The 12,260-nt window shown below is 40.4% G+C and overlaps 1 protein-coding gene across 1 annotated transcript in view; it reads left to right on the plus strand.

Moving 5' to 3' along the window:
- Positions 1–12,260, plus strand: part of grik3 (glutamate ionotropic receptor kainate type subunit 3) — an 87,712-nt gene that overhangs the window by 56,388 nt on the left and 19,064 nt on the right. The window contains exons 7-10 of the mRNA XM_031853376.1: positions 1,253–1,396; positions 5,014–5,121; positions 7,275–7,388; positions 11,021–11,224. Of these exons, the coding sequence (XP_031709236.1) occupies positions 1,253–1,396; positions 5,014–5,121; positions 7,275–7,388; positions 11,021–11,224 (570 nt within the window). The remainder of the gene's footprint in view (positions 1–1,252; positions 1,397–5,013; positions 5,122–7,274; positions 7,389–11,020; positions 11,225–12,260) is intronic.

The following is a 12,260-nucleotide window of genomic DNA, read 5'->3' on the forward strand; positions in this document are numbered from 1 at the left end:
ATAAAAAGAGGAAAACAATCACAGTGTTAAAAAGAAAAACTCAAGAACAGCACAATACAAGCACACAACCATAAGACTGTACAAAATAAATTAAAAAATAAATCATCCAAAAGGTAGAATAAGTGAAACTATTAAAATAAACTTTAAAAGTGAAAAAAGTTCACTGATGTACTCTGCCATTGAAGAGGAAGAAAAACGCCGCCTCGTCAGAAGAACATTCCTGGTTCTGCTCTGGCTTGTTAATGGCAGGGTCAAATATTGGCAAGAATAGCACAAATCCACTGGGTAATCTTTTACACTTTCAACTGTACAGATGGGGGTGATCTAATGCTGTGGAGAACATTCATTGAGCCCTTACACACCAATTATCCCTCGGACACGCCATTCTCCCTTCACATTGTTTCAGAACAGGTGCATCCCTTTACAGCCAATCTTTTTCAAATGGATAGTTTATAATGGATAATGCACCATTGTCTCAATATGTTTCTAGGAAAATGATAGGGACTTTGGCTTACTCCAATGGCCACACTGTCCAGATATCAAACCCACTACAGCCCGTTTGGGATGAGACAGGACATGAATATGCTACAAACAAATCTGCAGAAATGTAATTATGCCATCCAAACAGAAAGATGTTTATGGAAGGCATCCAGCTGTTGTTGAACTCACACCCTTAAATAAAGGCTGTTCAGGCTGTTCTGGTGGAGAACTCAGACTGTTACAGATATGTTATCCAAAATGTAAAACTACAGTATATGCTGGCCATCACCATGAGTTCAAACGAAAAGGATTGTTAACCTGCTTTTAAATCGATGAAAATATGTTGCTGTACACTGGCTAACAGCATACAGCAACTAAGTCCAAATAACTGATGCTGTCTAAAGGTGCAGAGGGTATGTGTCAGTTATGTAAACAAGACGAAAACAACAATATTTACTGAATTATCAGGTGAGAATATATATATATATATATATATATATACATACATTTTAATAATGAAATTATGTATGTTAATAACTTTTAATGTTGTTGTATAAAGTACACATTTAAAGACTACATCATGTAATAAAATGAAAGACAATTATAAAGTATATAATTGATCTGAACATGAAATGTCTGCACTAAAAAGTGATTTGAGAAAAATCCTGTCAGAATTCCTTTGGGTGTTTCCATGTTAGTTTGATGGTGACCAAACCATTATTCATGTTTTTCCACAGGCATCAGCTGAATTAATGTTCACCCCTTATTCCAGACAGATGCGGCTCTGACCTATGATGCAGTCCACATTGTATCCGTCTCATACCAGCACGCTCCACAGATGACGGTAAACTCGCTGCAGTGCCACCGCCACAAACCCTGGAGATTTGGAGGGCGCTTCATGAGTTTCATCAAAGAGGTGATGGGACATATTTGGCCTGTTGTTATTTGATTATTGATATTAGAGCATAATGACTGAGTGGCGAACATGACAATAGCAGTGGATTGTGGACTGTGTAGTCATTTGGGACTTCGGATATTTACCCAGCAAATCAATCATATCCATACACAAAGCAAACCAAGCCTTGATAGACACATCAAAGCAGTGTTGTTGTCAGCTTCATAAATCCCCTGTATTCATAACCTATTTTCCAGAAAAGCACGTACTGTAACCTTTTGAAAGCACAACTAGTGTAGTCGGCTCTTATTTAATCTAACATGAGAGTCTGACACTGCCTCGGAATACACAAACAAGCCTCTGCAAAATGGCAGATTAAGGGTGTACAGAGATGCTTCTATTTGTATCTTGATTTGTTCAAACAACAAAATCATTTGTATTTTTATTTGTCCTGGGTGTGGTTTACAAACGGTAGGAATTCCATTTGTTTTTCCCTCTTTTAATTGCCACTGTTATCTCAAAATTAAAGCTTTAACCTCCTGGATCTGCTGTATTTCACACAGGCTTCGCCCTCTAACCAGGATCCCTCATCTGTGGTAACTGCCCAATAAATTTACATATACCCACAGAGCAATCAGAATGATGGCTATGGGGGGCTGTCCATATAAAATGGCAGAGCTAAACCTCTTTTCTCATCCACTTATCATTAGCAAAATGGCTGACAACTTACGTTCAGTGCCCATGGCTTTGTCCAAAGATTGTGTCCTGCACAGGTTAGGTCTTTACGTGCCTCAGTGCTAAGCATCCTGCCAGCATATACAAGTCCCAAGCATGCTTTTTGGCGTATTTTCCAGGGATGATCCCTCTTGAGCTTTACTGTGATGACAGTGAGACTGTGGCCATAGATCTCCTGAGCCCTACTCACCTAATCATAGCATGACGACATCTCTCTCCATCGAGATGCTAAAGACTTTAAAAAGTAAAAATGCTACAACACTGAGGAACCAAGACCAAAGTAAGAGGAAGCTGCCATTGTGGCTGTGGCTGGCCACCTTCAGATGACACAAAAAACATAACTCCTCTGTCATACTGTGCCATTGCCTGTCCTGCAGTTTTCCTCAAATCAGAAAAAGGAGGGAGCAGTGGGTAAGCAGTGTCTTTCATACACTGTAGGTCCACTGATCTGTACCTTCAACCCAGGTGCACAGAGGCATGTGTGTATGCCCCTCAACCTGTGTCGCTAGAAGCATCTGCTTTGAAAGAAAGTATGGATAAGTGGAAGATTTGAAATGGCCAGCGCTGGTGGTTCCTCCAAGGCGTTTCTTCATCAGCAGGCCACGCGACGTCCTTCAGACCTTCAGAGAGCAAAGGCTGATCTTCCATAGTGGTAGCAGGCTCGTTCTCTCCACTGCTATTCAAATACAAGGACCAACCATTTCCTCTTGAGCTGCAAATATAGCAGGGGTTGGATAGATGTTTTAAACCCTCATCCTTTCTGTTCAGGAGCAAGGATGACAGTCCATGTGTATTCAGGACTTTCTTGAGGTCCGTGCATTGCACTAAAAAGGGACTTAAGCACCAGTCTTAAGGATTTAAGACTGGTGCTTTTTGTTTTCAGTGCAGCACACTAAGACCAGTGTTGGCTATTGCCCACAGCTATATATAGTTTTATTAGTTGTGTGTCTTCTGGTCTTCTACTAATGCAGTCTCACTTGGCCACTCCAGAGAGACAAGTTGACAGTTATCGTGCATAGCCCCTTAAGTTTATAGAGGCCTCTTAGAGAGATAAAACTGTGGGAATCTACAGTAACCTTGGCTCTATAAATACAGCTGGGGGTCTCAAACCAGCCTTCCCTGCTGCTTCCTTTAGGTTCTGAAGACTTAGTAAATAAGGGGAAAAAACGAAGGAGGTGGTGAGGGCAGGCCAGGCCTTTAGGGATGAATTGAAAGTACATGTAATCTGATTTTCAGTATGCAGTTTGGCAAAAAATAGGGGGTCAAGCCTACACTATTGAAGCCTGTCTTTATAGAGCTAGAATTACAATGTGTAACCATTCATTTGTAACGACGTATCAACAAAGAAAACATTACTGCATCTTTATTTTTAGTATGCTGGAAGCTGAGAAAATGCAAACACAAAATCCTTACATTCATGATGTGGCTGTTTTCAACCATTTCTATCATAGCAAGAACGTATTGTATAAAGTGTAAAATTGCGCTCTGGAATGCCCCATATTATTATGTTTCTTAGCTTGACATCGCCAACTGGCACAACATCGATGAAAACTATTGTTTGTGTATGAGTTGTAGCAGCGATTCCTGCTTGTCTGCCAAATGTGCAAACATAGTATCGCAAAAAGGCCTATACCATTACAATGCACAACAAACAATGTCTTGTGTGGTGGATGAGGTCAGTTGAAACAGTGAGCATTGTTAGCTACCCCAGCGAGCTGTACTACGAGCAGCTATAGTGACCTGTAGTGATCACGACTAAAGCCAGTGAAATAGTATTGCGTAGTCCCTATACAAACGTACTGTAGTGTTTGGTTATAAAAACACATACTCTGGGCTGATTTACACTCTTTTCTAGACAGGCGTCTGACATGTTCTGAAGGTCGACTTGGCCCTTCGGGTGGGATGTGGCTGAGGCATTTATGTCACTCTCTGAATTAGAGCTGTTTGAACATGCCACCCACCTCGGTGGCGATAGGCCAGATGGAATGAGGTATGAGGGGGTTTGAAAAAGGAGAGTGCCACAAATGTATCCTTGAAGCTTCGATCTTCTCACAACACATTCTGGCAAGCTACAACAAAGACAAGTGAGAGCTATAGCCTGTAGGGTTGTGACAGTTTGGATTTTTAAAAATCATAAAAGCGCAGCAACTCGACACACAAGGATTGATTACTCTATTGTACCGATAGTAATTTGAGATCTAGTGCCTGCATCACAGACTGTGACTGAATGAAAGTGACACCGCCCGACAACTAAAAACCTGTTTATGCAGAAAGATCACAAGAGACAAACGGAGTGAACGAGAAAGCTAAAAAATATATCTTGTCCATGTGTCCACCACACATCCCCCGCACCCCAACTCCCCCATGGGGAATCAAGCAAAAAGAGGTGGTTGTTAATTAACTCCGTAGTCTGGAGGGAAATGCGTTGGAGGCGTTGAGATGTAAAATGTAATTAAAAAAAGGAAATGCAACCTGTACGGTTTGTGTTTGTACTTTTGATCTAGTAAGCTAGAAGTTAGTGGGTGTTGTACTGTGTTGTGCTTTGTTGATAGCCGTACATTGCTCTCTGCTTATTTGTTTATTTTTTTGTCATATTGTAATGTGTATCAAATTCTTTGTTCTAGACAGTAGGCGTGACATAATAGTGGCAACATGATATAATGCAATGCATTCTAAACTACAGCCTCAATACTTGGCTGAATCAGCATCTCTTATAAGATCTGATTGGTCAAAAATTAGGCATTATAAGCACCCCGAATGTATTGATTGCATGAGATTGTACAGGTTTAGACTCTTATGTGCAGTATTCTACATTACCAAAACAAGGTTTGCAATGTTAAACAATGTTAAACTACATGAATGTGTTTGACTGAGTATAACTATGTCGACATGTTATCTTTCAGTCCCACTGGGATGGTTTGACGGGGAGACTGTCATTCAACAAGACGAGTGGTCTACGTACAGACTTCGACCTGGACATCATCAGTTTAAAGGAGGAGGGACTTGAAAAGGTACATTTCTGTCTCTTTAATTTTTTACTTCGATGGAATAAAAGAACAGCAGCAATGTGTCACCCCATGCAGTGTACAATAAAGTGGAACTTCTGTAATGAATATACCATAAAACAAGAATTTAATGGATTATTGATTTCACAAATACGTTTCAGATATTTTCCTCTTGATGTGGAACGAATAATGCAAATTTGACGGTATCATTTACCTCCTAACAAGGAGGCAAATTGGCTGTTTCAACATAAGCATAAGTTAGTGGATCATAAAGCAAATTGGATTAGGGTACACATTAGGGTGTTAATTGCAGCCTCTCTTAATGATGATTTGAGGTGATGCCCCAAATGCTGTTTGGTGGTAATGAGCTGTATAAACATGTTTCACAAAAAACGAACTCAAAGGTTGGTAATGTAGAACTTATTTTATTATACTGGAAGGCAAAGTACCCCCTGGACTATAACAGCGTTTCTCTACTAGAGGGCTTTCATACATTATGAATACATCAAATAGGGATAAGTCCCATTATGACTTCCTCAAGTACTCCCTCAAGGCTCCACGCTATAAAATAGAAGCAGCTTTTCAGCTTGTAACCCTTCTGTTCAAGAAAGAAAAATTGCTGCTTTGAAATGATTCTTCTTTTCTATTTCACTGGCATCTTGTCCTGCGTGTGGTCAATTAAGTTGAAGCACAGAAATCTTGCAAAAGTATTTGATGCCATATTAACATCTTCTCATTGTGTCTGTGACAAATCCCACGCTGGAGCATGTTAGCGTTGATCCAGCAGCGGGCTGAGGATTTTTTTCTCTCGTGTATATCCGTGGAATCGGCTTTAAGTGTTTGAGCCGGTTAAGATGTGGACTTTTCTCAACTAATCCATTGTAATTGAATATTAGCCCAAGTTTGAGCTTCTGCTGGAATTATGAACAGGTTCTCAGAGTGCCACTTCCACTCAACGCCAGCATACTCAGGAGGGTGAAATAAATGTAATGCTCTCCATGTGGTTGCATGAGTAAATAACTTTTGATTCAAATATTTGGCTAATCATGTTTAGTGAATGAAGCTAATTGTAATTGGGTACAATTAGAAGAGAATTTTGCAAAGCCGAAAGCATTCAGAGATATTTTTAAATCTCTCTCCTGGAGTCCTCTTTGGTTGTGTGACAAGCTGTAACTAATGTGCTTTTCAAATTAGAGCACATGCCTTTCTCTGGATTAGGCAGGGAGGACATTAACAGACGTTTTTCATGCTTTTTTTTGTGGGGGGGGGGGGTATGTTTTTAAATGGATCGACCTCAAGCACAAACCCCAGTGAATATTAAAAGCTGTGTCTGTAGTAATAAAGAAAGCAAGAGGGATATAGGAGGAGTGTTTGGTGGAGGGCTCGATTTGCAAACAGAGATTGTTACCGACAGCCACCGGACTATTTGTGCTAACGTATGTTCCAGAGTGTGTCCCTACAATATGCAGAGCTTGTTGCCTAAGGGCTTCTTGCATGTATCCCTTTATTTCTTCAAATCTCTTGGTTTATCTCACTGCGGCTGCAGAGCAAAATTGCTTTTACAGTGCAATCCAACCTGCAGCTGTACCTTCAATGTACCTTCATTCAAATTAACTGTAACCTTTTTTTGCAATAATTGCATTGTTCTGCTCGTTTTAGCACCATTGTTTAGCCTTATATTTCTTTTTCATGCACTTTTACACCACGTCAGAAACCAATACAATATAATGAAGCATTATTTGTCTGCTTAAATTGATTCATGTAAAATATGGCAACATCTGCATGAAAAAGTGGCACAGCTTAGTTTGAAGATGAGGGAAGGTGATTCAGTTTACATGTTTTGAAAATCTCATTGCAATCTACAGTATTTTATTCTGTTAAAATAATATTCATTGTTTTAACATACAATTCATCAAATGATTCCGGTTTCTGTGATTTGCCCATCATGCTTGATTTCTTTCAAGATACACCTTAATACCCCCTGCTTTCAAAAACAACCTGGCTTGCTGATATAAAGGTGACTCAGCCAATCATCTAATGCTGCTGGAGATGTGTTCAATGGCACTAATGTGGGAGACTGGTTGGAGGGGCAGTCTGCTGGGGTCATAGCACACCAACAGACACAGAACACTTAGCTACATGCTTTTCGTCTTCCGCAGGTGGGGAAGTGGAGTACGTCGGGAGGTCTTAACATCACAGAACTGCCGAAGCGAAAAGGGATGAACATCACTGATTCCCTAGCTAACCGCTCTCTCGTCATCTCCACCATCCTGGTAGGTCAACCTGTGTAGCCTTGTGTAAAATATATCCTACCCTTCATGTCTCCTCAGTTTTCTGTCAGGTAATACACTGAAATTCAAGCTTTACAGCAAGGTCATATATTTAGCTCTTTCCAGCATTAGCCACGTTTTATTCTATAGTTATTGCAGCATTTGGAAGTAGTACGCTCAATTTACATTCGCTCATTTACCTGGCTACCTTACGAGTATCCCCCACTGTGGGTAGGCCACTATTTAAGAGTTTAGACTAATGTTGCTGGCTCTGTCTTGCTCTTCATTTATATTTGGGGAACTTTACATTCCAGGTTCACCAAAGAAATTACACGAAATGGCTTTAAGTTTGTCCAACCTTTTGGTAACCTTCTACTCCTTTTATTTCTTGTTTCTATTAAAAGTGAAATAAGAATATGTAAGTATATAAGGTACACAGTACAATTCTAAATTATTGCTTACTTGCTCGGACAAAAAAACACAAACTATTTCTACACTGCCGTACAAAAACAATGCTATTTCTGTGTGTGTCATTCAGCTCTTCAGCATGATCATGTATGTAGCCATCTTGCATATATTTGAACGAGCAGTGTGTGAAGGATTTGGTGGCATCTAGCGGTGTGATTGCAGATTGCAACCAACTGAATACCCTTGTGCTCGCTCCTCCCCTTCCAAGACTGCAGTGACGTGACCCGCCAAGTGCAAAGCTGTGGTAATGCTTTTTGCCTTGTTCAGAGGCCATCATTACCTTAATAACGCTACTATAGGAGCAACGGAAGTCAGACGGCACATGACGGTACCACGGTTTTGCACTCTGCAGGTCAAAATGCAGTTTTAGATGTGTGTTGGTGTACCACGGTGGCCTTCAGGTAACACCAAAACGCAAAAGGCTTTGTATTTGGGCTACTGTAGAAACATGGCGGTGCAATACGGCGGACTCCGTGAAGAGGAACCGCACTCTATATAGATATGAAGGGCTCATTCTAAGTTAACAAAAATATGATTCTTAGTTTCAGGTGATTATTCACTAATGAAAACAAAAGCTATGAATACTATATTCCATTTCTGCTAATAAATCCCTGAAAATGCACACTGGCCCTTTTAGACACTTTTTACAGGGTTCTAAGGGTTTTTTAAAACAAGTTTAAAGAAGTGAGACAGCGCTTTCAACCACCTCATTGAGCTAACTTGAGCTTAATTAGCTAGCTAGCTACATCTGATGAAAGAGACCATAATGAGAAGTCTGCTTTTGTCTAAAACCAAGGGCTCATTGTTTGAAAAAATTCTAAGAATTGTAAATGTTGGATCTGCGACCATCATTATAAACTGCATAAGTATGCTGTGCAAGAATGGGAGGCTTTACAGGTTTAGTAACAGGACCCTAAATTATCAGTGATTCAGACTAGATTCTAAAGTCACATCATGAGCATGTTAAATGAGGCCTGGAGCACAAAAAAACAAAGTAATAGACAGTTACACAGAATGAACTATTCTTGAGAACGCAATAATTACACGTGCAGATAGAAAGAACTAGGTGAACCCTCCCCCAGCTTCCCATCGCATTCATTTGATCCCTAGTTGTATGTACTTAACGCTGTCACTGGATGTTGGGGTCTTTATGGAGCTACCGGGGAGGTGCTGACACAGATGCTCCCCCTCCTGCACCTTTTCAGGATAGATATACCAGCTACAAGGATAAACACCATCATTATGCCTATATTGGACCACAAGGCTGTAATTATGACAAGTGAGGTCAAGGCAGGACGTAATTAATTCCTATCAGGTGCCATCCATGTTACTTCCGTCTCAAAGAGGAGAAATTGAACAAGGATTTAAGTGGTATAATATTGAACTACTGCACTAGGAAATGCCGGTATTGGCTGATTCTATGTTGCAGTTGAAGTGGTGTTAATGTAGATGTGTATCAGTTAGATTTCAAGTTACCTAAAATGTTTGATAATTTTTTGTCTTGAAGTGCATTTGAGTATTTTTGACAGTTGCTATTTCGTTGGGATTCATTAGTTTAAGATGATAAAATTGCCTACTTTCAAACTGCTGAAGAGAGTTTCAACTTTAATATCAATCTCCCCCCCCCAATGTAATGACATTGCATCAAACTGATTCCAGTGATGCTTGAACAAGACGTCTGACAGCTTTATAGTGATAACTTTCTCAAAGAGATTAAGGCACTTAATGTGTTTTCCCTCTTACATTAATTGTTTGCACTCCATTGCCTGTAATGTCTCCGTGCGAGCCCACCTCCCTCCTTGTTCTGTTATGCACGCCCATGCTGCGACTGAGGGTAGAGCTGGTATAAACACTTTGATTTGAGTCCAAACCTCGGGGAATAGCAAAAATTGGAAGGCTAGAAACAGATGGTAATGGCTTTTTCCCTTAACATGCAAACTTTTTGATCAAGTTAATTGGACAACTTGAGCAAAGTTGGTGGCTAAGCATTTGCTCTCTAAATGCATTGTCATCATCATGTATTCATAACTTATTATTTATTTAAGAGGCCATCCTAATTGTGATGTCCAAGTGGCTTCATATTTTGATCACAAACAATTAAAGATGTTTATCATTTATGCATGTATTTCTCTGAATTTTATTTCGTTAGAATTTACAGAATAAATTATGTCTTTCTTGATGTTAGTTTTACATTCTTCATTGCATGAAACTGAGCTCAACAGACTACCAACACTTGTTTTATTTTCATTGCCCCCAACCTCCACCCTCATCACCTCCACTTTAACCCATGGAAATTGCTGCCTATTTTCTCCTCTTTGACTGTATATTTTTACTTAGTGCCACACAAGCTGCAGTTGAAAAAAAAAAGAGAACACAAAGCAAGGGTCACCTTCACCAGAGAATTAATTACGCTGCTACTGATCTCAGTAATAGCACCTGGCTGTAAACTGTATTACAGTCCTTGCATATATGGACCAACATGTTTTGCAATGCACAGTGGGACATGCGAGTTTATCAGGCAGGGAAATGGCAACAGGCACTAGATAAAGGAATCCATTTATGAGCAATTCTGTGTCAGTCATTCTCACTGCAGGCTTCATCTCTGTTGCTCTCCCCTGGAGATTGGTGTCAATTGATGAAGGCAACATCGTGGGCATGTTCCATTTCACTGCGGCATTCTGTTCCTAATCAAGCTTTTATATAGCCCAAATTATGAGCAGCCAGGCAAGATATTACAGGCCAGTAAAGAGTGTCAGCTACCTGACCATAAAACGAACCGACCTGTACACCAGCTATATAGGTCAACACACAGCAGTGTGGGGGAGAGAGTAGGTTTAGTTAGCTCAACACTACAGGCACATTGATAGCACAAACATTCATTTTATGTGCATTACCATCACTATAGCAAGACACTTTACATCACAGACTTAAATTAGCTGGGTTCTCCTTTCTTTAATACATCAGGGTAGGAAAAACCTCAGCCGTCTTTCATATTTGAACACTCCCTGTACCCACATGCTGAACTTGAATCTGCTGTCACTGCCTGTTAAATGCAACAGCGACTCATCAGCTCAGATCACTTTGCTTCAATTAAGTGCATGTGCTGAAACAAATTGAAAAAGCTGACCTCAACATTGCTTTTCATTTGATCTTTTGGGTCTGTACAGGAGGAGCCATACGTCATGCTTAAGAAGTCTGACAAGGCGTTGGTTGGGAATGACCGTTTCGAAGGATACTGCATCGACTTGCTCAAAGAGCTGGCCAGCGTCCTGGGCTTCACGTATGAGATCCGTCTGGTGCCTGATGGGAGATACGGCTCCCAGGACGAGAAGGGCCAGTGGAACGGCATGATCAGGGAACTTATAGAGCATGTAAGTTGTACTTGATGTTGTCTGCTTCACATTTTTTCTTAAAAGGAACAGTTTGACGTTTTGTAAAATATGTCCATTTGCTTTCATGCCAAGTTGCAAGCTTAGCAGTTGCCAGGGAACTCCAAGAAGTTACGGATCTCAACCAAGGAATAGTCCAGGATATTAAAAAAAACCTGATTTTGTTTTTTGTTGTGATTAAACAAATTAAGTTTAAGTGAGCTTCAGAGGTACTAGTTTTGTCACCTTTAGATGGGGCCAGGCACATGTTTACAGTCTTTATGCTAAGCTAAGCTAATCGACTGCTGGCCTCAGCTACAGATTTATTGTACGAACATGAGAGAGGTATAAATCTTCTTGTCTAACTGTCAGCAAGGAAGCTAATGAGCATATTTACCAAAATGTCAAACTATTCCTTCATGATGTCAAACTATTCCTGCATGACTATTCCTTCAAAAAAAATGACTGTAATGATGTGCTGCATCTCTAAAATTATGCAGCTTCACGCGCCGTAAAAATATTTTACATCATCACGCAAACTTACAAAAGCATGCCATTGAACTAAATTGAAGGTTATGTCCTCTGTGTGGGCAGTGATATAGTTATGATTGAATACAAGTCAGGAAGAGCCTGCAAAGCTGTCAGTTACATTTATGGCACAATTATGTCAAGGTTGCCTAAAAGTTACAAGTGTGTTGATGTCATTCAGAGAGGCAAACCACTTCCTTCAGCTGGATAAGCCAGAGATCCAGGATGAGCATGTGATCCTGCATATATTGTCAGGATGCAGGAGAACTCAGCGACAATCATCTTGGTGAGGCATAGTGGGCATTTCAGCTGTCTTTGTCAAACTCAAAGCCTCAGCGGCCATGAAACAGCCACACACCGAAGTGATGGTGGCAATTCTCTGCTGGCATTTCATAAGTGTCCCTGTCGGTGCTCTCTCTTTGTCCTCAGCCCCATCGGGTCAGCGCTGTACTCAGCTGAAAACTTGTAATAGCTTAAGTGGCATTTAGTGCAGGGAATCGTATGGCAGGAG

Source organism: Anarrhichthys ocellatus, unplaced genomic scaffold, assembly GCF_004355925.1.
Source record: "Anarrhichthys ocellatus isolate YVR2014 unplaced genomic scaffold, GSC_Weel_1.0 scaffold13, whole genome shotgun sequence".
Lineage (NCBI taxonomy): Eukaryota > Metazoa > Chordata > Actinopteri > Perciformes > Anarhichadidae > Anarrhichthys > Anarrhichthys ocellatus.